General features: G+C 45.0%; 1 protein-coding gene across 5 annotated transcripts in view; it reads left to right on the forward strand.

Annotated features, from left to right (window-relative positions):
- The first annotated feature begins 200 nt into the window (after positions 1–200).
- The window catches only part of PATJ (PATJ crumbs cell polarity complex component), a 256,986-nt gene continuing 230,099 nt past the window's right edge, over positions 201–27,087 (forward strand). For all 5 annotated transcript variants that reach the window (XM_073544627.1, XM_073544628.1, XM_073544629.1 and 2 more), the window contains exons 1-5: positions 201–377; positions 20,411–20,464; positions 20,549–20,730; positions 22,267–22,470; positions 26,537–26,676. In XM_073544627.1, coding sequence (XP_073400728.1) covers positions 20,443–20,464; positions 20,549–20,730; positions 22,267–22,470; positions 26,537–26,676 — 548 coding nt within the window. In that variant the 5' untranslated portion in view covers positions 201–377; positions 20,411–20,442. The remainder of the gene's footprint in view (positions 378–20,410; positions 20,465–20,548; positions 20,731–22,266; positions 22,471–26,536; positions 26,677–27,087) is intronic.

Consider the following 27,087-nt stretch of genomic DNA (forward strand, 5'->3'; position numbering starts at 1 on the left):
CCGAATCATATTGGGTGGGAGACTTTTCCTGGGGAAACAATCTAACTTACAAGTTTTCAGCATTAAAATAGCTTTTAACTCTAAAGTGTTAACCTTGTATTCTTTAGGGAGTTTACAGTGCACTTCCTCTATAATTATATTATATGTGTCACCTGCATACAAGTATCTCCCTGGGAATAGGAGGAGGTGACCCAACTATTTCACTCCATTTCCTGTTTGTCAAGCTCCCTACCTGCTGCTGTTACCTTTGGGCTCATCGTCACTTTGTGCGTTTGTTAACTTTAAAATAAAGCTTGAAAAAAAAAAAAAAGAAGTCCAGGACCCAAAGTGCAGCAGCTGCCACAAGCTGGGAGTGATTGGAGATTGCAGAGAGTGAGGTATGTGCCAAGCTGGAGACCCTGGCACTCAGCTGCCCCCCCCCCCCTCTACTCCTGTCCAGGTGTGAGCCCCCTCCAGTATCAGGTGACCCCACAACACTCTGCTCCTTTGGGAACTTGCAGTATACAGGGATACAGGAAGTGACTGGCAGCCTGGGATTCCCATATCCACAGCCCCAAATCCTCTGCCTATTTGTATTTGACTTGTTTGTGGCTTGTAGCCGGAGATCTGCAGCAAGAATTCTGTAGATGATCTGAATGTTTCCTCTAATCCAAAGCTGAAACCTTCCTGTAGAAATTACAGATCCAGGAAGCCAGGAAAGGACTGTAGAAAAGTCATGTGATGAAGTGAAAACAATGTTACGATGTTATGTAAATAAAGTGGAATCATTGTATCAAGAAGAATTCTGTAAGTTTGTAATTCACTTTCTGTAATGATTCCCTGAGCTCTTGCTGTCAGTGAATGAATTTCTCTGTCTCTGGTTGTGAAACTGTTGTAAATTAATTTTTTTTTTTTTTTTTGCAGCTGAGGGTTTTGTTACAACTGTATCCAGTCTAGACAATTTTCTGAATTCTGGATACAATATAGCAAACTGAGGCCGTGTTTCCTTGTAACATAAATTCCGCAGGTTTTTTACCTTGCAGAAAATCTGCTGCTACGTTTACACGTTTTTTGTTTTATGCTTCCCCCCCCCCCCCCCCCCACACACACAGGCAAAACCTGCTCTCTTGGCAGTAAAGAAGCAACATAACAGCAGGATTTGCTGAGTTTTGCTGTGTTATGTGCTTAGTTTTTGGTGTGTTTTTACTGCGTTTTTATCAGGGTACATTCGTCTCCTGTGCATGCTGATAAAGCTTAGTACATAAAAAAATTATCTAATTCAATTTCATCAGGTTTTGGCACCAAACACTCAGTTAGAAAAACTTGATACTTGCATTTTTTTTATCTATTGCTTCCAAGTGGTGAAAACCCTGAAAGAAGTGACATGCTTCATTTTGCAAAACCGCAGCTGTTTGACAAAACAGGAAAAAAAGAAAAACATGGTGTGTGCATGAGACTTCTGAAATCTCATAGACTTTGCTGATAATGAGAAACCCTGCTGAAAATGAGCATAAAAAAAGCTGCAAAACTTCAACATGTGAACGTAGCCTAAAAATTTGTTCCCACGATGACCTTTTGACGACGCATATTTTTGCTGTATCAAAAATGCAAACATCTCACAGTTCCAGCAAAGTGGATAGGATGTATAGAAATCTCATGCACATTGTGCTTCTTTTTTACTCAGCATAAACTGATCTGCAGTGCGTGTTTGCAATCCGCGACATGTCAACTTCTCTTGCGAGTACGCAGAGATTATGTGCAGATGTGCTAGCTTTGCATTATATATGTGGAAAATCTGCAAGTAAAAAAAATACACTAAAAACGTGTGCATTTCTGCTGCGAAAATGCATGTAATCCGCATCTACGTAAATCAATAATATTTTGTCGAAGCCAAATACCAGGAGGTATCAAAACAAAACCGCTTTGTTAAGAGAGGTTGTCCACTACTTTTTGATTGATGACCTATTAGGGTATGTGCACACGTTGCGGATTTGGCTGCAGATTTTGCTAAATCCGCAGGTAAAACGACCTGCGTTTTACCTGCGGATTTAGTGCAGATTTCCTGCAGATTTTGCCTGCGTTTTTACACCTGCGGATTCCTATAATGGAGCAGGTGTAAAAACGCTGCGGAAATGAACCCGCAGCATATGTGCACAGCGTTTTTTAATTTACATAGGACAGAATGGTACTGTACAACGCAGGAGAATCTGCTGCGGATCCGCAGGGCCAAATCCGCAGCAGAATCCGAAACGTGTGCACGTACCCTTAATATCTGATCGTCCGGGTTCCGACACCCCTGCCCATCATCTGTTATCGGTGTCGACGATCTGAAGTACTCCCTTGCGGAGCAATTTGTCTTCTGATAGTGGCTGCCGCAGGATACTATACATTTGCCTCCTATTGATTTGAATAGGTGATAGATATGTAGTACTAAGCCTCGGCCTCTACCAGAAGATGGCCAGCTCCGTAAGTGAGTACTTGCGGCACCGATAATGGCTGACCAGCGGGGGTGTCGAACCTTGGCTGATCAGACATTTGATGACCTATTCTTGGGTTTGATTATCAATCAAAAGGTAGTGGACAACCTCTTTAAAGCATGACTCACCAAGTAGAGGCAAAAACTGCATCGATAAAATTGCATGTAAATAAATGCACACAGAATCGCAATGAAAAATCGCAAGTAAACTAATTTACATAATATCACAACACTATAATGTCCTAAAAAGGTGCAATTGGCACTTCAAATACAATATTGATCACTTATGGGGAAAAAAATATAACTATTTTACCTAAAAGGAAGCAAACCAAACAATATATATAGTAAAATCACATAATTTTATTGGGTATACAAAAAAACAAATACAAGACTACATATCCATATTGTTATAACATACCCCAAGGGGGTAAATGCATGGATAAGGATGATAGAAGGAAAACAATATCCACGATAATCCTATTTAGATAAATCTACTAGTCTAGCCAATAATATATATCAGATCACCTAATATATATATACACGTGGACTTCTTGATATTCAGTTTCCCACACGACTACTTGAACAAGCTCGCCATTTCAAAATGATCTTAGGCTGTACTACTATGGATTATCCGACCTGAATAAACAAAGTGCCTGTGCTTAGTAACCCCAGAACAGGATGATTGACAAATACCCACAGAACTAGTTACAGCCAAAACATAGTGCAACATAAGGCCCCCGGAAGAAGCTAGAGGGCGAAACGCGCATCAGGGAGTCTTTGCATTGGATTGGGATCACCACGGCAGTTTGGCTCATTTATAATATGATTATGTTGCACTATGTTTTGACTGTAACTAGTTCTGTGTGTATTTGCCAATCATCCGGTTCTGGGGTTACTAAGCACAGGCACTTTGTTTATTCAGATCGGATAATCCATAGTAGTACAGCCTAAGATCATTTTGAAATGGCGAGCTTGTTCAAGTAGTGGTGTGGGAAACTGAATATCAATAGGACCACATGTATATATTATGTGATCTGATATATATTATTGGCTAGACTAGTAGATTTATCTAAATAGGATTATTGTGGATATTGTTTTCCTTCTATCATCCTTATCCATGCATTTACCCCCTTGGGGTATGTTGTGACAATATGGATATGTAGTCTTGTATTTGTTTTTTTGTATAACCAATAAAATTATGTGATTTTACTATATATATTGTTTGGTTTGCTTCGTTTTGGGTAAAATAGTTATATTTTTTTTCCCATAAGTGATCAATATTGTATTTGAAGTGCCAATTGCACCTTTTTAGGACATTATAGTGTTGTGATATTATGTAAATTAGTTTACTTTTGATTTTTCAATATGGATATGTAGTCTTGTATTTGTTTTTTTTGTATACCCAATAAAATTGTGATTATACACTATATATATATAATATATATATTTTGGTTCGCTTTGTTTTGGGTAAAATAGTTATATCTTTTTTCCCATAAGTGATCAATAAGTTACATAATAGGTGCAGAAATTCTGCAACATGAAAAACTCACCAAAAGTTCATTGTGGGAATATTACCTAACAAACCTCTGTGAACTTAACAGCTTGGACACCAGGCTGACACATTGTAGCAAACTTTCAGGACAGAAGAGAGATTTGTTTTGCTGGTGTGTTTAGCTCACAGAGGATTGCCTAGTCTGAATATAGTTGTAGCAAGTCTTATTCTTACCATGTGGATGAAGACAAGAATATTTACTTTTTTTTTTCTTTTTTTTTTTTTTTAATCCAGCAGAGATTTGACTCAAAATCTGAACACCTGGTACTGCTCAGAGTTTTGGATCTGTTACAATTGTATCTATTCTAGAATGTCCTTTGTGAGTGAAACACATCCTCACTATAAGGCTATGTGCACACGTTGCGGATTCTGCTGCGGATCCTCAGCGTTTTTGGCCATGCAGATCCGCAGCAGTTTCTGCTGCGTTGTACAGTACCTTTTATTTTCTTTTGCATGTCAATTCTTTGTGCAGAATCCACAGCGGTTTTACACCTGCTCTATTGTAGAGGTGTGAAACCGCAGGCTAATCCGCACGGAAAAATGCGCAGCACAATCCGCAACATGTGCACTCACCCTAAATCATCCACCAAGTTTGTTACAATGTCTGAATCCCAGGCTGCTGAACTCTCAGAGGATTGCTAAGGTCTCGTTCAGACATACAACTTTTCTGCCTGTGGATGTTTTCATTTCATTGGTATTAATCAGAGATTGGGTCAATTGCCCAGAACTTAAACTGAAATGTTGCAGATTTTTTCTTTATATAGTAAATGTATCGTACTGAGGGCAACAAAGCGAACCTGACTTCTACATCACTACATGTTCTCCATCTGACAAAAATGGTCCGATTATGTCACACAGTCTAATCAGAGTTTGATCTTCTTTTCTTGAATGTGGGGTCAAAAATAAATACATTACTCTGTCGCCTCATTGGGGGACACAGACCCGTGGGTGTTATGCTGCTGTCCACTAGGAGGCGACACTATGCTTAATCTGAAAAAGATTAACTTTGGCTCCTCCTCTGCAGTATACACCCCTGGACGGCGTCAGCCTTCTCCAGTTTTTGCTTAGTGTCGCAAGGAGGCACACCTAAAAATTTTTACTCCGTTTTTTCTTACTTGTTTTTTTCCAACGGACTGCAGATGAAGAAAAGCGAGACTCCTGGCATGGCTCCCTCCTCGGTCCCCTATTAGGGGTACCCAGTTGAGGTCGAGGTGGCTATTCCCCATGTCGCTCCTTCCCCAGTCCCTCGGGTACTGGTTCGAAGTCGAGATCCCCCACCTTCCCAAGTTTTTTTCGGCTCTGGGTTGAGGTTGAGGAGAGGGTGAAGCCCCCTGACGGTGACAGCAGCACCCTCCCTAATCCCCCTCTGGGGGTATTAGGTTGAGACACCGCAGGTAGGGCCTGTATCAGGCACCATTGAACCGCTTACAGACCCAGGGACCCCAGCCCAGCTGCAGGCTCCTGTTGGGACCGGGGGAGTTGCAGGCAGGCATGGCACTTGTCAGAGATGGGGCTTCCTGCGCCCCTGTCGCTGCGGCAGCACCAGCTGCATAGCGCCCCAAGGGACCCTTCACAGGGCCCTGTTCGCGCTCATGAAACCACCGCTAGCCTTCCTTTCATTCCGGGGGGGTCTGGGTTAAATCCGACCACCCCCCCGGACAACCGCGCCGTTCTGGAGCCCTTCTGGGCATGAGGTCTCAAATTTAGGCCGCGGCTTCGGCCTAGCCGAAGTCGCCGCCTTATTCCCGCCCCCCAGATGACGAAAATGACACTCTGCAGTGTCATAGAAGGGGCGGATCGAGGCAGGAAGAGCGCGCTTTTACATAGCTCAGCGTGCCCTTTTCGACTCTCCGCCCCCTTCCTCCTCCACCTCAGAATCCCAGTGGCCATCTTGCAGCAGCAGAAAACATAGCTGAAGCAACACAGCAGTCTCTGGGGGGCACGGGACCATCAATTGTCGGCGCTGGATCTAGGGACACACCGGTGGGGTAAGATCACAGCTGGGTTCCCTTACCCAGTTGTGAATTCATATTTCCTATAAGCTCCCCTATACTTCCCTCTGCATAGCCTCTAAGCACTAAGTCGGGCTCAAGAAAGAGGACCAGGCAAGACTGTTTTTATGCATTCTGCACAGCCTGCAAGTCCACTCTCCCCAGTGGCAGCACGTACCCGCACTGCCGGGACTGTACCCGAAACACTGGGTCCGAACCCCAAGACGTCCCTACCAACGCTTCTGCGCCTGCGACCACGCCAGAATGGGCTACTCAGATGTCGCAGTCTATGACACAGTCTATGAATAACCTTACCTCCACACGACTGCAGGCTCTGCAGGGTCATGTCTCGGCTATGAACGTTACCCAGCAAAGGGACAGCCCGTCTCAGGGACATGCCGCTTCCGACTGTCTCAGACGAAAGCGGACCCACAGGTCACGTTCATCCGCGTCCTCACATAGCAGTCGTTCGTCCCCTCCAGGGAGAGACACGGTGGCTCTAGATCACCTTCACCGTCCCCTGACAGAGACAGACAACGCGGATCTCCACAATGATCCCCGACCACAGAAGACCTCCAACCTAGTTCACCCGCTAGGGAGCTCCTTAGCGATGCGCAAGACTCAGAAGGCATATGTGACTCTAACTCAGACAACGAAACAGAGAATTTTCTGATACCTTGTTCCCCTAGTAATACAGCGTTAGTTGAGGATATAATCTCCTCCCATCCTTCGGGTGCTGGACATTTCTGATCCAACCCCGGAAGCACCAGAACACAAGATTTCCTTCGAGAGTGTTCAGAAACCATCTAAGGTCTTCCCTAATCACCCGGAATTTCAAAAAATACTTTCTAAGCATTTTTCGCAGCCTGAGAAAAAATTTGCCAATCGCAAATACTTAGAAGCAAAGTACCCCTTCTCACAGAAGGACACTAAGGAATGGACAGATCCACCTGAAGTGGACCCCCCAGTCTCTAGGCTAGCAGCACAGACTCTTCTTTCACTGCCAGACAGCTCAACCCTCAAGGACGCAGCAGACATACAGGTAGAACGCATGGCTCGTTCAATCTTCAAAGCGGCAGGAGCTTCTATGGCTCCCGCGTTTGCTTCAGTCTGGGCGGCCAAGACCATTCTAGCCTGGGCTCAAAAATTGCAACAGGGCCTCCAAGCTTCAAATCCTCAGCTGTTGGACCAGGCGGTTCAAATAGCAAGTAGTAGCAGATTACATGATCCATGCAGCTTTGGATTCTGCAAGAGGTGTAGCGGGAATAGCATCAAACGCCATCACAATCCGGCGTATCCTCTAGCTGAGGGAATGTAAAGCGGACGCGGCCTCAAAAAAGTCCCTCACAAATCTCCCGTACTTCAGTGGGCGGGCGTCTTTTCGGTGAAAAACTGGATACAATGATATCCAATGCCACCGGGGGTAAGAGTACCTCTCTCCCTCAATTAAAACCAAAGACGTAACCAATCTCGTTTCCGATCCTTTCGGAATTCTTCAGGCTGGTCCGTCTCGCGCCCAGCACAAAATCGTAACCACTCTTCCCCCCCCCCCCCCACAGAGACAACACAAGGGCGGCACAGAGGCCAGACAGGACCTGGCAGTCAAAAGCAGGCCAGGCAAAGTCCAAAGGAGCAAAATCTCAGACTTTCTCCTCATCATGACTCACAGCTTCCAGAAGACACCCCACTCATAGGCGGACGACTGCTACTCTTTCAGCAGGTCTGGCTGCCTATTACAGAAGACAGGTGGGTCAAGGAAATAGTGTCTTCAGGATACAAGATCGAGTTTACTACCAGCACACCGAACAGGTTCTTTCTCTCCGTTCCCCCAAAACCACCATCAAGCGGTTTCCTCCCTCCTTCAAACAGGAGTCATAGTACTGGTTCCTGCAGACGAGCACTTCCGAGGGTTCTACTCCAATCTGTTCGTAGTTCCCAAGAAAGGAGGCAGTGTCCGACCCCATACTAGACCTAAAACAACTCAACAAGTATGTTCGGGTTCGTCATTTTCGCATGGAGTCCTTCCGGTCAATCATTGCGTCCATGGAGAAAGGAGAATATCTCGCCTCCATAGACATACAAGACGCATACCTGCATATACCAATTGCTCCTGCCCATCAGAGATTTCTCAGGTTCGCAATCGACCAGGACCACTACCAGTTCGTTGCCCTCCCGTTCGGACTCGCCACAGCTCCCAGAACGTTTACCAAGATCATGGCAGCCACCATGGACGTTCTACACTCTAGAGGCATAGTAGTCGTTCCATACCTGGACAACCTCATCAAAGCCCCCACCTTCAAGGACTGCGAGGTCTATGTCTCAATCACAATCGACACTGAGTCGCCTGGGATAGTTAGTCATTTTACAAAAGTCCTCGACTACCCCGAGTCAGTCTCTGACCTTCCTGGGGATGCTATTCGACACCTCCAGGGGTCTGGTGCTCCTCCCCTGTCAGGATTCGTACCGGGGTCTAGTCTGTGTTCCACAGCAAGTCTCGCTGCCTTACTGGCTGTGCCACACAACCAGTCTTAATATACAGTTTCTGATCAACTAGTTCTTTTTCGTTCATCGTTCTTCCTCCGTTCTGGTGATTGGCTGCTTCACTGTTTCCTGTGCTTATGTCCCGCCTTCTTCCTATTTAGCAATCCACAGGGCTTTCACTCCTTGCCGGTGATTCTTCTGTGGTACGGATTCCTGCCTTCCCTACCGCGCTGTCCAGTACAACCTCTGACAGCCTCCCGGTCTCTCTTTCGTTGAGTACCTCTGGGAGTCCAGCTTTCCGCTTTTGTCTTTGCTGAAAGCTTAGTATTTTTTGTGTTAGTTTGGGGTTTCGTGGTTTTACCCTTCAGGTTCATTCACTCTTTTTAGTTTCACTCTAGTAGCCCTCCTTGCTGCTGCTTGTCTCCCTTAGGTTGTCCTGCACTCATTCCACCCTCGGTTTACCCTCACTGTAGCTCCCTGCACTTACGCCGAGGTAGGGACCGCCACCCAGTTGTCGCCCACTGGCTAGGGTGCGACCGGAAAGTAGGTAGGGTCAGTGGGGGGTGGAGCTCAGTGGCACCTTCTCCCCCGCCGTGTGGTGGAATCATAACAGAATCACCGGCCTTCCCTATGGATGCTATGACCTCTTTAGTCAATCAAATGCAGGGTCTTACTCAGCTGGTGCAAGATCTTGCTGCGCAGGTCCAGCGTCAGGAGCAAATTCAAGCAGCTGCCGTTGCAGGGACAACTAATTCTGAGCCTAGAGTTAACTTACCCGAGCCATTTTTCGGAGATGGAAGCCAATTTGCTTCTTTTAGAGAAAATTGTAAATTATATTTTCAATTACGACCTCTTTCTTCTGGCCCCCCAGCTCAGAGTCCGTATCATAATCTCTCGCTTACGGGAGGGACCCCAAGAGTGGGCCTTCTCTCTGCCGCCAGATTCAAATCTCCGTGATTCAGTAGACAACTTCTTTCAAGCCTTAGGGAATATTTATGATGAGCCTGACCAAGTCGCTCTGGCCGAGGCAAACCTTACCTCCCTGACCCAGGGTGATCAGGAGGTAGAGGTTTATTGCACCCAGTTTCGTAGATGGAGCTTAGCTACCCTTTGGAATGATCCCGCCCTTCGGAATCAATTTCAGCGGGGCCTTTCACCAGCCCTAAAGGATGAACTGGTACACTACACCCTGCCCCAGTCTCTGGAGGAGCTGATGGCTTTAATGGTCAGAATAGATCGCAGGTTAAGGGCGAGGAGATCGGAGCAGGCAGCAGCGCAAGTTTCCGTTTTCTCTAGGGTCACTCCGGCTGTTCCGAATCTGCCAGCTGCCGAACCTATGGAATTGGGAGCCATGCAAGCTACCACAGATCCTAGTCCTTGCCGTCCACGCCACGCACTTGGTACCTGTTTTTACTGCGGGGATCCTCGGCACTGGATAAAGGATTGCCCGCGGCGCCCTGGCACTCCACAGGAATCTTCTCGGAATACACCACCTAGGCCTGTGGGTGGACAGGTAATTCCTTTAAGTTCTAAGAGACTCTTAGTGCCAATTTCTATTGCTTTCACCTCCTCTAAGGGAGAAGGAGTTGCCATGATTGATTCAGGGGCTACTGCTAATTTTATGTGTTATGAGTTTGCTGTCTCTTTGGGTATTTCTTTAATTCCACTTGCTCACCCCACTAAATTAGTTGGTATTGATAACACCCCACTAGCAAGTGGGGAGATTAGTCTCTGTACTCCATTGCTATCATTTCAGGTTGGTGTACTGCATGTGGAACAGCTGTCATTTTTGGTTATGCATGACCTCCCAACTAGTGTCATACTGGGGCTTCCATGGCTCCAGCTCCATAACCCCAACATTAACTGGGTTTCTGGTGAATTAGAGAAGTGGGGTGCAGATTGTTCACAGAAATGCTTGTTAACACACGTTTGTGGTATCGTCTCCGTACAAGCTTCTCTTCAGAATCTTTTGGGCCAATTCGCAGATGTCTTTTTCTATGAAGGAGTCTGAGCGGTTGCCACCTCATCGCTCCTATGACTGTACTATCAATCTGGTTCCCAATTGTAAATTCCCTAAGGGACGCCTATATAATTTATCTCCTCCTGAAAGAGAAGCTTTACGTGAGTATGTACAAGAGGCTCTAAGAAAGGGGCATATCCGTCCGTCCACCTCACCCCTGGCCGCAGGTTTCTTTTTTGTCAGTAAAAAGGATGGAGGACTCAGGCCGTGTGTAGACTACCGAGGTCTTAATGAAATAACTGTCCGTAACCAATATCCACTACCGTTGATTCCGGACCTGTTTAACCAGGTTCAGGGGGCTCGATGGTTCTCGAAGTTGGACCTGAGAGGGGCGTATAATCTCATTCGTGTAAAGGCTGGCGACGAGTGGAAGACCGCCTTCAATACCCCCGAGGGCCACTTCGAGTGTCTAGTTATGCCCTTTGGGCTGTGCAATGCTCCGGCGATTTTTCAAAATTTCACCAATGATATTTTCCAACATGCTATTGGCCGCTATGTAATTGTCTATCTGGATGATATTTTGGTGTTTTCTCCTGACTGGGACTCACATTTAAATCATGTAAGGGATGTACTCCAGGTACTCCGCAATAACCAACTTTTCGCCAAGCAAGAAAAGTGTATTTTCGGGGTCCAAAGTCTATCTTTTTTGGGTCATATTTTGACACCCCAGGCCATCACAATGGAGCCGGAGAAGGTAAAAGCGGTTCTTAATTGGGCTCGTCCTGCATCTTTGAAAGCTCTTCAAAGATTTCTGGGGTTTACCAATTTTTACCGCAAGTTTATAAAAAACTTCTCCATTGTGGTGAAACCTCTCACAGATCTTACTGTGAAAGGTTCCGACTTGGTAAACTGGAGTAAAGATGCAGTGGACGCCTTCACGTTTCTTAAGGAGAGCTTTGCCACTGCTCCTGTTCTTACCCAGCCCGATCAGGAGAGACCCTTTGTTGTTGAGGTTGATGCCTCGGAGGCAGGGGTGGGGGCAGTACTTTCACAGGGGACTTCGTCTTTGACTCATTTGAAACCCTGTGCGTTCTTCTCAAAGAAGTTTTCCCCAGCTGAAAAAAATTATGATATTGGGAATAGGGAACTGCTCGCTATAAAATTGGCCTTTGAGGAATGGCGGCATTTCCTGGAGGGGGCCAAACATCCTGTTACTGTCCTCACCGACCATAAAAAGCTTGAATATCTCAAAACGGCCAAACGGCTTAATCCAAGACAGGCAAGGTGGGCGTTGTTCTTTTCACGTTTTAATTTTGTGATTTATTTCAGACCCGGCTGCAAAAACGCCAGAGCAGACGCGCTATCTAGAAGCTTCTTGCCTGAACAACCGTCAAACATCCCACCTGTTCCCATTTTACCTGATAAAGTATTTTTGGCTGCTAAGTCCTCTGATTTGTTTGCTGAAGTTAAGCAATTTCAACATTTGTCTCCGTCCGGCTCTCCTGATAATAAATGGTTCGTTCCCTGTCATTTTCGTTTGAGACTGCTAAATGAACACCACAACTCTCCTCTTTCAGGTCACCCTGGTATCTCTGGTACTATGGAGTCAATCTCCAGAAATTTTTGTTGGCCGACTTTACGCCGGCATGCCACTGCCTATGTCAAGGCGTGTGACATTTGTGCCCGGTCTAAGGTTAACCGCTCACGGCCTTTGGGAGAACTATGTCCTCTACCTGTTCCCTCCAAGCCATGGACCCATCTTTCCATGGACTTTGTTACTGATTTACCTTCCTCCCTGGGAATGACTACCTTGTGGGTTGTGGTGGATCGCTTTAGTAAGATGGCGCACTTTATTCCTTTACCCAAATTGCCGTCCGCCAAGCAATTGGTCCCCTTGTTTCTAAATCATGTGGTGCGGCTGCATGGAATTCCTTCTAATATTGTGTCAGATAGGGGTACCCAATTTGTCTCCAAATTCTGGAGAGCTTTCTGTAGTAAAATTGGCGTTTCCCTTGCTTTCTCATCGGCCTTTCACCCGGAGACCAATGGGCAGACAGAACGGGCCAATCAAGCCCTTGAACAATTCTTACGTTGCTATGTGGCTGATAAGCAAGAGACCTGGGCATCTTTTATTTCCCTGGCAGAGTTTGCCATAAATAATAGGGTGAACTCTTCCACAGAGATATCTCCCTTCTTCTGCAACATGGGATTTCACCCCAAATCCAGCTCTTTCTCTGAGGACCCCTCGGACAATCCTGAGGTAGAGTTTGTTTCCTCTGATCTGCGGTCAGTTTGGGAGCAAGTCCAAAGCAACATCAAAAAGGCTCATGAGTCACAGTGCCACTTTGCTAATAGGAAAAGGAGGAGAAGTCCTTCCTTTGAAGTTGGGCAGAAAGTGTGGCTTTCTACTAAAAATCTGAAACTAAGAGTCCCCTCTGGTAAACTGGCTCCCCGGTACATTGGTCCTTTTAAAATATCTCAGATAATCAACTCTGTTTCTGTCAAATTGGACCTCCCCCAGGCGATGAGAGTGCATAGGGTATTCCATGTCTCTCTCCTAAAACCTTATGTACCTCCAGTTTGTCCAGCTGTAACACCTCCTGCTCCTGTTGTTGTACTTGGTCACCCCGAGTTTGAGGTAAGAAAGATCTTGGACTCCAGGAAAGTTCGTTGGGTCCTGCAATACCTGGTGGACTGGAAGGGGTATGGCCCTGAGGAGAGGTCGTGGGTGTCTCATTCTGAGGTTCATGCTCCCAGGTTATGTAAGAGGTTCCATATCAATTTTCCTGAGACGCCTTCCCTGTGTGAGGGTCCAGGGGCCCCTCATAAAGGAGGGGGTAATGTCAGGATTCGTACCGGGGTCTAGTCTGTGTTCCACAGCAAGTCTCGCTGCCTTACTGGCTGTGCCACACAACCAGTCTTAATATACAGTTTCTGATCAACTAGTTCTTTTTCGTTCATCGTTCTTCCTCGTTCTGGTGATTGGCTGCTTCACTGTTTCCTGTGCTTATGTCCCGCCTTCTTCCTATTTAGCACTCCACAGGGCTTTCACTCCTTGCCGGTGATTCTTCTGTGGTACGGATTCCTGCCTTCCCTACCGCGCTGTCCGGTACAACCTCTGACAGCCTCCCGGTCTCTCTTTCGTTGAGTACCTCTGGGAGTCCAGCTTTCCGCTTTTGTCTTTGCTGAAAGCTTAGTATTTTTTGTGTTAGTTTGGGGTTTCGTGGTTTTACCCTTCAGGTTCATTCACTCTTTTTAGTTTCACTCTAGTAGCCCTCCTTGCTGCTGCTTGTCTCCCTTAGGTTGTCCTGCACTCATTCCACCCTCGGTTTACCCTCACTGTAGCTCCCTGCACTTACGCCGAGGTAGGGACCGCCGCCCAGTTGTCGCCCACCGGCTAGGGTGGGACCGGCAAGTAGGTAGGGTCAGTGGGGGGTGGAGCTCAGTGGCACCTTCTCCCCCGCCGTGTGGTGGAATCATAACATCCCCAGGGACAAGACACTGGCTCTCCGTCTAGGAGTTTGCATACTCCTCCGCAATCCCCCCCCCCCCCCGATCTCTCCGGTTTGCCATGAGAGTCCTCGGCAGGATGGCAGCAGCAATGGAGGCAGTGCCATTTGCCCAGTTTCACCACAGACCTCTTCAACTGGCCATCCTCAAGTCCTAGTACAGGAATCCATTCTCCCTTGACAGGGAGTTCCGGTTAACATCAAAAGCCAGGATGTCCCTACACTGGTGGCTCAAGCCAACCTCGCTTGCAAGGGGAAAATCCTTTCTTCCAGGCCAATGGAAGGTTTTGACCACCGACGCAAGCCTGACGGGTTGGGGCGCGGTGCACCTACATCACAGAGCGCAAGGCAAGTGGTCACCAATGGAAGCGACCATGCCCATCAACATCCTGGAGATTCGGGCCATCTTCCTAGCACTGAGAGCCTTTCATCACTTGCTGGCAGCCTCTCATGTCAGAATACAGTCGGACAATGCCACGGCGGTGGCATACGTGAACTATCAAGGCGGGACCCGCAGCATCCAGGCGATGAAAGAAGTGACACATATCCTCCACTGGGCGGAGGACGCGAGGTCGGTATTCTCTGCAGTCCACATTCCGGGTGTGGACAACTGGGAAGCCGACTACCTCAGCAGACAAGGAATGGACTCGGGGGGAGTGGTCTCTCCATCCCGAAATTTTTTGTCAGATCTGCCATTGCTGGGGGACCCCGGACGTGGACCTGATGGCATCCCATCTAGATGCCAAGGTCCCCAATTTCATGGCCAGGATGCGCAATTCAAGATCGCTCGGTGCAGATGCCCTGGTTCAAGACTGGACCCAGTTCCAGCTTCTGTACTTTTCCCCACCCCTCCCCCTGATCTCCAGAGTCCTGAGGAAGATCAAAAAAGAGGGAGTTCCAACCATCCTAATCGCACCAGACTGGCCCAGGCATACATGGTATGCCGGCGTCGTACAACTCACAGCAGACTTCCCCTGGCGTCTCCCCATCTGTCCCGACCTTCTGTCACAAGGCCCGTTCTTCCATCAGAACTCAGGGGCTCTCAATTTGACGGCATGGCCATTGAGACCTGGGTTCTGACCCAAGCAGGTTTTTCACCGGATGTCATTACAACCATGATCAGGGCACGGAAGCCAGCTTCCGCCAGGATTTACTACCGAACCTGGAAAATTTTCTTTACTTGGTGCGACTCTCATGGACAGACTCCACTCCCCTACTCTCTCCCAAAGGTTCTTGGCTTCCTTCAATCGGGCCTGGACGCCAGGCTATCCCTGGGCTCGCTTAAGAGCCAGGTGTCAGCGCTCTCAGTGCTCTTTCAGAGGCGCATTGCTAACAAGCCGCAAGTGTATACTTTTCTTCAAGGGGTTTCCCGGTTGGCTCCCCCCCTACAAACGTCCATTGGACACATGGGACCTCAACTTGGTCCTGACAGCATTGCAGGCACCTCCTTTTGAACCCCTTAAGGAAGTTCCTTTCTGCCTTCTATCACAGAAGGTGGTCTTTCTTGTGGCAATCACTTCGCTACGCAGAGTGTCCGCACTTTCCTGTAGACGACCCTTCCTGATTATCCACCAGGACAAGGTGGTTCTCCGTACAGTACCATCTTTCCTACCGAAGGTTGTGTCCAGCTTCCATCTCAATGAGGAAATCTCACTGCCTTTTCTTTGCCCGGTTCATAGAGTGGAAAAGGCTCTGCATACGCTCGACCTTGTCAGGGCATTGCGTATATACGTGTCTAGGACTGCTCCCTTCCGGAAGTCTGATTCACTTTTCCTCCTTCCGGAAGGCGTTCGCAAGGGCCTACCGGCTTCCACCCTTGCCAGGTGGATCAAGTCCGCCATACAACAGACTTACCGCCTTCACAATGCTCCTCTTCCGGACGGTATCACAGCACACTCTACGCGTGCGGTAGGGGCCTCCTGGGCCATTCGGCACCAAGCCTCGGCTCAACAAGTGTGTAAGGCGGCCACTTGGACTAGCCTACACACGTTTACGAAACACTACAGTGTTCATACCCAGTCCTCAGCGGATGCGAGCCTGGGTAGTCGGGTCCTGCAGGCGGCAGTACCCCAAGTTTAGGGAACTGTCAACACAATATTCGTTCACTGCTTCCCACCCAGGGACTGCTTTGGGATGTCCCACGGTTCTGTGTCCCCCAATGAGGCAACAGAGTAAAGGAGATTTTTGTGTACTCACCGTAAAATCTCTTTCTCTTAGCCTCTAATTGGGGGACACAGCTCCCACCCTGTTGCTCTTACGGGCCGTTGTTTTGGTGGAGTTCTCATATTGTTCTTTGAGTTCGTACGTAGTGGCCTTTTATTACAGGCATGGTTATGTTGTTTGTTATGTTCCTCCTAATGCTTTTGCACAAAACTGGAGAAGGCTGATGCCGTCCAGGGGTGTATACTGCAGAGGAGGAGCCAAAGTTAATCTTTTTCAGATTAAGCATAGTGTCGCCTCCTAGTGGACAGCAGCATAACACCCAGGGTTCTGTGTCCCCCAATTAGAGGCTAAGAGAGAGATTTTATGGTGAGTACACAAAAATCTCCTTTTCTCCATTTTGATAGTCCATGAATATCATATGCATGGCCTCATTGAATAACATTGGTCCAGCGTTTTTATACACCACGCTCAGACCAAAACTACGGTCGTCTGCGCGAGCCCTTAGTGAAATTCTGAGATTTCATTAGGAAGTTTCTATTTATGCAGTTGTCAAGCATCCTCACACTACCCCGAATTTTCTGGCAGGATCACTTGTCTTAGGACCTAAGAAACGTCACCTTGTTCCTGTTATCCACTTATTAGTAAATTGCTTAGAATGCAATTCCCTTTTATAAGAGGATCCGTTCTGGAGCTTCACTTTGGAGGTGCTTCAACCTGCTTAGGACTACGACAGTCATTATGTTAACAGCTGAATCTAAAAAATCCTGTAATCCTCTTTTAGTACCATCTGTTCCCCACAGACCTCCAGATGAGCTCTGCTCCCAGTCATTCCTAAAATTCTGTACAAATATTTTCTGGAATACATGTCAATTTTTGTGTTCTTTTATTTTATCCAGTCTGCCAGCCTTAAAAAAAAAAAAAAAAAAAATGTATACATTTGTTTGTTGCAATGTATCAGTATCGGGGCCAGCGTCACCACGTGGACAAGAGACAAGGCTTTGAATGAATGAGGGGGTCCCAACAGAATGCTATGGGGCCCGTGAGTCAGGGGAGCCCGGTGGCAGCAGCATCCCCCTCACCTCTTCCTGTTCCATGCTGCTCCCGTCTCTTTGGTGTCTTCTGACTCTTTGTGATGTCTCAGGCCAGGGGGTGCAATGAAGTCACTCCAGGACGCCCTCTGTGCTGAGCTGTGCAGAGAGTCGGAAGATGCTGAAGAGTCCAGAGAAGCGCGGGGAACGGGGAGAGGTGAGTATACGATTATTTATTTTTATGTATGGAGCATTTTATGGGGCCCATTATGCAGTATGGGGCCATTATATACTGTATGGAGCATTGTTATGAATGAGTCACCGTAGGAGGCAAAAACAGAAATACTAGCTAAGTCCAGAAAACCAGAGAAGTTGGCAGCTATCGGATTGCAGACCCCTGAACCTATCCACAACAACTAGCAGTAGCCATGGGGGGTTCCTACGGTGCCCTAGACCCCTCGATCACAGCCGGAGAGCTACATAGCCTAAAGACAGGGAAATCTAAACTGCCCCAGAGCAGACCCCAAAGCAATAGGCAGCCCCCAGCATATAATGACGGTGAAGCAAGATGAAAAAAACACTCACACAGATAGAAAGATAGGCTGAGCAAATGAAGGGGCCCAAGGTAACTAGATAGGACAGGATAGAAAAGCTGCTGTCTGTAATCTGCCAAAACCCTATCAAAACAAGAGCCAACAGCTGATAGGGAAAAAAGCCCAGAAGACGCTAGGCTTCAAAAAGACTATATCAGTACTCGGGTATTTTCTGAAGACAGAGCAAAAAGGAATTCAGCACACCCCAGCAGGGAATAGCAGAAATCAAGGAAAACAATGCAAAGCAAAACCAAAACACAAATGCAAAAAGTAGAGCAGAAAACTTAGCTTTTGAGGAGCAGGAATCAGACTGGTCTCCTAGAATCCCTCAGAGAGATCACCAGCAAGGCAGAAGGGCGTCGGCTGCCTTATATCCAGTCCGTAATTCCCGTCACCCAGTCATCATCCTGCCCAGGTGCTTGGTAATCAGCCTCACTACCTTCCTTCACCAGAAGAGGGAGTTCATCAGACCTCAATGGTGAAGGGGAAAATGAACTCACAACAGAGCATTATGTGGGCCCATTATATACTGTCTGGATGCCTATACTGTACTGTCCGGTCTAAAATGTGATAAGTCTGCAGTCACTCTGTGTGTCACTCTGTGTGACTGCAGACTTTTGTATCCCTCCCCCCCCCAGCGCACGCACTGTGTGCTGAGAGGATTCGCCGGTTTCTGAGCTATTGTAGAATTTACAGTATATGAGTGATATCTATTGTAAGGAGTGAAATCTTTGGCATTGTACTACACCTATATTTCTTATCTGTGCATCATGAAGTGTGGTATGTGTTAAAGGAGCCACTGAAATTCTTTCGCCCGGGGCCCAAGAAAACCTGGAGCCTTTGCTGAAAATATACCGCTCTGTATTTACAGGACTAAGATAACACATATTAATTTTATAATATTCTGTATGATTAATTTCCTTGATGTTTTCGAACATCCTTACTTGCAGTTAATGAATGAAAACATTAATTCTTTGGAAGCTTGAATCAGTTAAAAGGAGCTCAAAAGGCTGAACATAAGCACGGCGGGTCGTTTTTACATTGCAGTTTACATGTTCATTCTCTTTAACATTTCTATAGCGCTTCTTCAGGTGGGTCATAGAGTGCGCCAACCTGAAAAAGACATTGTGAGCACATAGGCTTAGATAAAGAAGCAGCTATGAAACTTTTTCTGCTCTAAACCGGTGTAAGTGCGATAATATAATTAGCGATCGCCATCTTCTCCAGTTTAAATCGCCGCTTCTGGATGAGATGACTTCTCACTTGCCGGATCACACTAGAGTTTGACAGGGTGGCTCAGTGGCTAGCACTGTTGCTTTGCAGTGCTGAGGTCCTGGGTTAAAATCCCACCAAGGAAAGCATCTGCAAGGGTAACTTACTGTGTCACCCACCCCGTATTTTCGTGGGTTACCGCTATGTTCTTCAGTTTCCTTCCACTCTCCAAAGACATACTGATAGGGAATTTAGATTGTGAGTCCTAATGGGGACAGTGCTGATAATGTCTGTAAAGCGCTGGAGAATATGATGGTGCTACGTAAATAAGCATAATAAATAGATAAGTCGCTTTTACCATGTAAGTCTATGAAGTGTCAGAACACGACTAAGTAGATTTAGAGTGTAAACCGCTTCCAGCTCGTGCATAGACCTCAGTGTGATCCGGCAAGTCACGTGACCCAGAAGAGTACCGGAGCGGCGCTGGTAACCGGGGAAGATGACGATCAGTGCGTATATTACCGTATTTACACTACACATTTATACAGGTTTAAGGCATAAAATGTTTTATGGGAGTTCTTCATTAACCGTAATAGACACTGACACAACAGAGGCTTATAGAAGACATATTATGCAAAATTTGTAATAAAACTTAATTTTAAAAAATTTGCAGCTCAAAACGCATGCATTTATGTACGGCAACTGAATTCCCCGAAGGTGTTCACATCCTTTAAGCAGAAGAACATGACGCTCACCTCTGCTCTTATTTTCACCATAACTTTTAGGGCCAGTACAACGTTTGTTGCATTTTTGTTTCATTTTTTTTCTGTTCGCCGTTTTGCGACAAAACCTGAAGGATTTCCTAGTGCCAGCAAAATGAAGGAGGTTTCTGAAATCTCATGCACACATTGCTTATTTTTGACTTGCAGACTTAAATCTGCAGCATCTTAATTCTTTCATCATTTTGGCTCCAAATTTCAACATTACTAATGAATGGGGAAAAATTTGCAACAAAAAGGCAGGTAAAGAAAAAGCGGCAATAATGCGCCTGTTTTACGCAGCATTTTTCCTGCAGAAAATGGTGCAGAAGTTTCTGCTGCAAATACTTAATGTGTGCACAAACCCTAGTGTTTCCATTCCAGTCTTTCATCTTTTTATGGCGACTGCACCCGATGAGCTGACGTAGCAGATTTATATACAGCGTGGCGTGTCTTCGAGTCTTAGAGGGGGGGGAGAGCGTGTGCTTTACCGTGCTGTAAAAAGTGGCGCAAAGTCTCTGGAATTGTTCTCATTCACGGAGAGGAAGCGCAGCGCTTGTAAACTAGTAAGGAATTGAGACACAACATTGTAAAACTTCAAATCAACAAAACATCCCCTAAAAAAAAATAAAGGGATTATAAAGTCTAGTAAAAAAGTGAAATGATGTTGACATAAACCGTGTTACATCTAATCCCTGTTTTTAACAGATTTCTCGAGTGGATCGTCCGCCGCTGTGAAGATGCCAGAATTTCTCGACACCGGTAAATACAATATTTCTTCTTCTGCCTCTGATACCATGTTACTTTGTGTATTGGAGGATTCAGTGCTGATGGATCTTGTTTTAGGCTCGGTCTCCGTGGACAAGCAGAAAGTGCTGCAGATCGCCGACCGCCTGCAGAAGAAACTGAAAGATAAGGGAGAACTCTCGCACCATGACAAGTTCTGTATCCTGCGCGACACGCTGGCCAGCCCGCTGTTTAACCAGATCTTGACCGTGCAGCAGTCAATCAAACAGCTGAAGGAACAGGTACGCAGGGACCGTATGCACGAAGAATTATTCTGCATTGGCGGAATAAAAAATGATGTCTGGAACCTAAAAATTCAACATAAGTCAGGACGTTATTGGGAAGTGAGCATAAATTGCATCAAATATGGAGCCCACGAGGTCTCGGCTGCATTGATTTCATCCATCTTTTATGCCTTTCTGCTGGTCCCTCCCTACACAGCAGTGCCAAGGAGCAGTATGGAGGCTGATTTTTACTATATACTGCAATGTTGAAGAGTGATCATACTAGCAATCAATGATCATTTCATGTCTCCTGGGGGCGCTCAAAAATAAAGTAAAACGTGAGCAATTTAAAAAAAAAATTAAAAATGAATCGGCACCCCCTAAAATAAATAAATAACATAAGCGTATTCTGCAGTGCTATGTGCATAAAAATATAAAATGATTTAATATATAACATCAGTTTCATAAACAATAAAATGTCAATTTTTTATTTTTGTTTGCGGAGGTGGGGGGGGGGTCATTATAGAAGCTGGGGGAAAAAAGCAATGAAAAAAATTTCAGCAGGTTTATGTGATGTACTCTGAGAGCAGCATGATGTAGGGACAGAGACCCTGATTCCAGTTATGTCATTTACTAGTCTATGTGTGGTTGTGTTATCAAAAACACTAAAACAGTATTTTATCAGCAGGCGATTATCACTGGAGGACTAGGCATCTCGTGCATCCTACTCCAACCACGATCCCACCACTGATACAGTGTACACCGAAAGCTGCCAATTAGTGGTGTGGGCGAGGTTATATAGGGCTTCAGCATTCTGAGCTCTGCTAGATCTGCAGCATTGAAAACTGTGATTCTATCACAAATGCCATACCCAGTAAACTAAATGTTACATCACTGGAATCCGGTTTTCTACCCCTACATAATACTGCTGTTAGATTACATAGCAAAAACCTGCTGACAGATTCCATATTAAGGGATGAAAGCTAATTTAGCAAAAGATACAAGTACTATAAAAGGGTTATATAATTGTTAGCTTCCATTATAAATGAGCAGCAAATATTACATCTTGCAGCCTAAAAGCTGAAATCAGCCCGATAGAACTCTGAATGCAGCTTTGAATGTGAGTGGAGTATAAGGCGAAAAATCGTCTAGCATCGATGCAAGTAGAGGATATAAAAAGTTAATGTGAAATATTGAGTATAAACTGCGAATTAATTGGAGAAGAGAATATCTAAAGACCCAAACCTTGGCCACATTATTTGTGTTTTGTGTCTCTTCTAATATGACCGGCTGTATTGTATTGTTATAAACCAGGATACACAGTGTCGGTATATTTGGGGTAGTAACTAGTTAGATTTAGAATTGGTTATGTCTACTTAACTCTTGGATATAAAGTTGAGACAGAGAAAGATCTCAGTCTGCTCCTCATGATTTCTTCTGGATCCTGGAATATTTATATCTGTAATTGCAGCCACTTTAAAGTGAATTTTCTGCTTTTATTACTCGTCATGTGCATTTTAATCAATTTGGCTGGAATGAATTGTATTTTTCTAGCTGAATCGCATGCCGGCCGACCGTTCTGCAGAATTTGATTTCACAAAGAAAGGCTTATTGGTATTTGAAGCGGACTCCTCTGCCCACTTGGGAAACAAGAGCAACTCTTTGTCCTTTGACAACTTTGTCTCGTCTAGATTTCCTCTCGGCAGCTCTAACTCGGACGCAGATGAGTTCACCAGGAAAATTCAGCAGATGGCCGAGGTGAGTGAAAGTCTAAATGGAAAAAAGTATATAATTATTTTTGGTTTTTGGTAGTGTGTCATTAAGAAATGAGCTATTGTTTAAACAGGATTTTGTGTTCAAATGTATCCTTTTCTTTTATTTCTTTGACTTTGCTTAAACAAAAAAAAAAAAAAAAAAATAGTTTTCTCACCAGACACTGGGGTTATTTCAGGCTTACATGCCCTGGGCTTTTGGATGAGTTTACAGAAGGCTCCTCATCATCAGATGCCGGATTACAATATCTGCTAACGTATAAAGTAGATAACACCGGATCGATCCACCATTCACAATAGGTGATATCACAGCTCACCACCTCCTCCTCCTGTACAATGACTGATAACACCTCTGTTGTGAGTTCATTCTCTGGTTCACCAGTTGTGAGTTCTCCTTCCAGACTCCCTCTGGTGGTAACAGGAGGTAGTGAGGCTGATTTGATCTGTGGAGATCTGCCACCTGAGAATGAGGATAACGACTGGACCTCAGGGGTCTCAGATTGGATTTAAGACAGTCGACGCCCTATTCAGTTGCTGGTGATTCCTTCTGACTTGTCAGCTTTTGGTTTTCAGCTCTGTTCCAGTCATCTAAAGCTAAGTTTTTCTGCTGATGTTCACACTTGATTTTGTTGGTCTATTCAATTTTTTGTGTGGTCAGCCACTCTGAATTTCCACTCTTATTTATCAGTATTTTGCCAATTGGCTTTTTGTCCCTTACTAGTTTGGTCTCTTTTTGCTCTGTCTCAGAATATTTCAGAGTGCTGATATAGTGGGAGAAGTCTAGTGACTTCAGGGTTAATTTTGCTGTCAGAAGTGTTGGACCTTATTTTTGTAGGGTTTTTTGCAGGTTGCAGACAGTGTCTCTCCTTTCCTTTCCTCTCTAGTTAGTTTGGGCCCCATCATTTGCTCAGCCTATTTTCCTGCCTGTGTTTGTGCCTTCATCTTGTTTCACCGTCAATACATGTGTGGGGGCTATCTATTCCTTTGGGGTCTGCTCTGGGGCAGTTAGTTTTCCCCTTTTCATGCTTCAGTCTTATTTAGTCCTCCGGCTGTGACTAAACGTCTAGGAACATCGTAGGCACGATCCACGGCTGCTGCTAGTTGTGTGGTAGGATCAGGGATCTGCAATCTGCATAGTTGCCAACCTCTCTAGTTTTCTGTGACTTAGCTTGTTTTGCTTTTTTCTCCTCGGTGACCCATTCATAACACACCTCTATATACAGTAAATAATACAGGATCCACCATTCACCATAGGTGATGTCACAGCTCCCCTCCTCCTCCTGTACAATGACTGATAACATCTCTATGAATAGTAGATAACACAGGGTCCACCATTCCCGTTACTCGATGTCAAAGCTTCCTTCACAATTAAATTTGCATACGTATTAGATGCTTCAATATTAAAGATGGGGTCAAAATTCGTTCATTTCTGCTAATGTTCATGTGAATTTCTGGAAACAGGAAATTACTATACTCTAAAGAAAAAAAAAAAAAAAAAGCTCCATTGGGAAAATTGAAAAATTTGTAATTTTGAATTTTAATTGGTCCCCCCCACCCCCAACCTACCTTGTTGTGATTGATCCCCATTGTTATAAATGTCCAAAGTGGAAATAACCCTTAATTTGTCTTTTTCAAATTTGTTTTTTTTTTTTTTCTACTTTTTTGCATGGGCTTTGATTTGATTGGCCTTTTGGGGAACTGGGAAATTCACATAAACATATACATTTTCTACTGTATAAAGCAACATTCTTTGGAATATTGATATTTATTTATTTATTTTTACCACTGAACTTTGTTTCCAGGTTTATTTTGACGTTATAACCGAACACTTTCATCTATACCACTATTCAGAAAGCGTTTTCATTGCCAGAGCTGAAATATCTTGGGCCACAGGGGGCAATTATTCTAGACATCACATTTGTATTTTTTTATGTATCCGGCGATACATTAATACATCGTTATACATGTTTCATTATTGGCAAGCTTACATTGAGAGAGTATTTCTCTCTTTGCAAGTTCTCAACCATTCATAGGATTGGTAAGGAATTCGTAAGTTATCGCCTATCTCGGGACCGGGCTTTGAATTGCCCCCAATACAATGGAGCAGCTGCCCCTTTATTAATTCTCTGCAGTTCCTGGAGATAGCAGAGCGATGCACTCGGCTATTACCGGCACTTCTGCTGCAATGAATGTTGCAGAGGAGCGTATGCGGAGCCACCACGTGTTTCTAACAGGGTTTTTCAGATCCCCGATTCCTGGATTGGTTTGGGTCCTGACAGTCGGACCCCATCAGTGACCATCTTACCCATAACTTGTCAAGCATCAAAGCCTCTCCTGTCACCTCATTCCTAAACCAACTGTGCAGTAATCGCCTTTGCTTTGAATGTCACGATATATAAAGCAATGTTTTTGATCCTTTTCTGTATAGGACAATCCAATATATAGGACTTATGCAGCGCATGCTTAACCACATTGCTGTTTAATGTAAAAGGACATTTAATTCTCTCCTACGAAATGCCTAAACTGAGCAGGACCTCCCAAGTGTGAGGCAGCGATTACGACAATCTGCCCATAACCTTCCCCTCACACGCCCCAACTTTACCAGGATGGTATCCAAAATTAAAAAAAATAATAAAATCTGGACATTCTCGGCAATTCAGAACAGTTGGCAACTATGAGCCTGGCAAAGTTGGGTAATGGTACAGTTTTTGAAAATGGAGCGTTTCCACTTTACCTAGAAAAAAAAACAAAAATTGCAGTAAAATTCTCTATGCAGAGTGTAATTAAGAATGTTTAATTGTAATATCCTGGGCTAAGCATTTTTGTGTTTTTTATCCAATTTTAAGTACAATATACAGTAAGCCAAACAGTGGTAACACAAGCAGAATAGTGAGTGCAGCTCTGGGGTATAATACAGGATGTAACTCAGGATCAGTAATGTAATGTATGTACACAGTGACTGCACCAGCAGAATAGTGAGTGCAGCTCTGCAGTATAATACAGGATGTAACTCAGGATCAGTACAGCATCAACAATGTAATGTATGTACACAGTGACTGCACCAGTAGAATAGTGAGTGCAGCTCTGGGGTATAATACAGGATATAACTCAGGATCAGTAATGTAATGTATGTACACAGTGACTGCACCAGCAGAATAGTGAGTGCAGCTCTGGGGTATAATACAGGATGTAACTTGGGATCAGTAATGTATGTACACAGTGACTGCACCAGCAGAATAGTGAGTGCAGCTCTGGGGTATAATACAGGATCAGTAATGTGTGTACTCAGTGACTGCACCAGCAGAATAGTGAGTGCAGCTCTGGGGTATAATACAGGATGTAACTCCGGATCAGTAATGTAATGTATGTACACAGTGACTGCACCAGCAGAATAGTGAGTGCAGCTCTGGGGTATAATACAGGATGTAACTCAGGATCAGTAATGTAATGTATGTACACAGTGACTGCACCAGCATAATAGTGAGTGCAGCTCTGGGGTATAATACAGGATCAGTAATGTATGTACACAGTGACTGCACCAGCAGAATAGTGAGTGCAGCTCTGGATTATAATGCAGGACAAGTAATATGTATGTATACAGGGATGGCACCTCTGGAGTATTATTAACGTAATTTTATATAAAAGCCACATTTTTGCGGAGAGCCTCCAGGAATGTACAAGCCTCAAGTTCATTATTTCCAGCTAAAAAATGAATAGTCTTCTTGGCCAAACAGCCTTTAATTCTGTCCTCGTTTAAGCAGGAACTTATCGCACAACTTTATTTTGCTGGAGAATGAAGTGTGAAAATAGTTCTGAAATTCCCTGAGGTTTTTCGTTGCAGCGCTGACTGCATGTGGTGCTCTCTGTTTCACGGAAAAGTAATGAAGTGAGATCCTCCGCAGAATTAATTTATTATCTAAGTGCTGAGTTTGTTCTGTCTTACAGGATATAAATTTCTCCTAGTTCACCGGTCTCTCCGGAGCAGATTGAACTTGTTGGCAGAGACATCGGCTCAACAAATCAAAATTCTATTTGTTTTTGTTTTTCATTAGGGCAGACAAATTGAATATATAGATATCGAAAAGCCTCCTGTAGGAGGCCTCGGATTCAGCGTCGTGGTGCTCAAGAATCCTAATGTGGGAGATGCCGGAGTATTTGTCAAGGGGGTTCAGCCCGGAAGCCTTGCAGACAGGTAAGATTTTTAATATTATTTTCATTATTGTTATTTAACATCTTTAATTTTATTTTATTTTGCTAATCGTATTTTTTTTGGTTTTATTACTTGATTTTTTATTTTATTTTGACTTTAACCTCAAATCAATTTTTCCTACTTTTTGTTTATGTAACGTAACCGAGACCCATAATTTCACATCAGTCTGAACCTGCAGCCATCAACATGATAGAAAACGTATGGGAGGGAGATTGGCTGGGAGGGTAATGTTCTGTGAAAGAATTTTTATTTTTTGCGTAATGGCTGAATGTAGTAATGTGGGTAATGATGTGGCGTGTCAGGTAAGGTCAGCGCTTCTCGCACTGGTCATTGATACCAGATGGCAGAATGCGGCTGTTAGGATTTCAGAACACGGAAAGTGAGTGGAAAAAG

The sequence above is a fragment of the Dendrobates tinctorius genome, unplaced genomic scaffold (assembly GCF_039654945.1).
Source record: "Dendrobates tinctorius isolate UK_male_01 unplaced genomic scaffold, ASM3965494v1 ptg000138l, whole genome shotgun sequence".
Taxonomy (NCBI): Eukaryota; Metazoa; Chordata; class Amphibia; order Anura; family Dendrobatidae; genus Dendrobates; species Dendrobates tinctorius.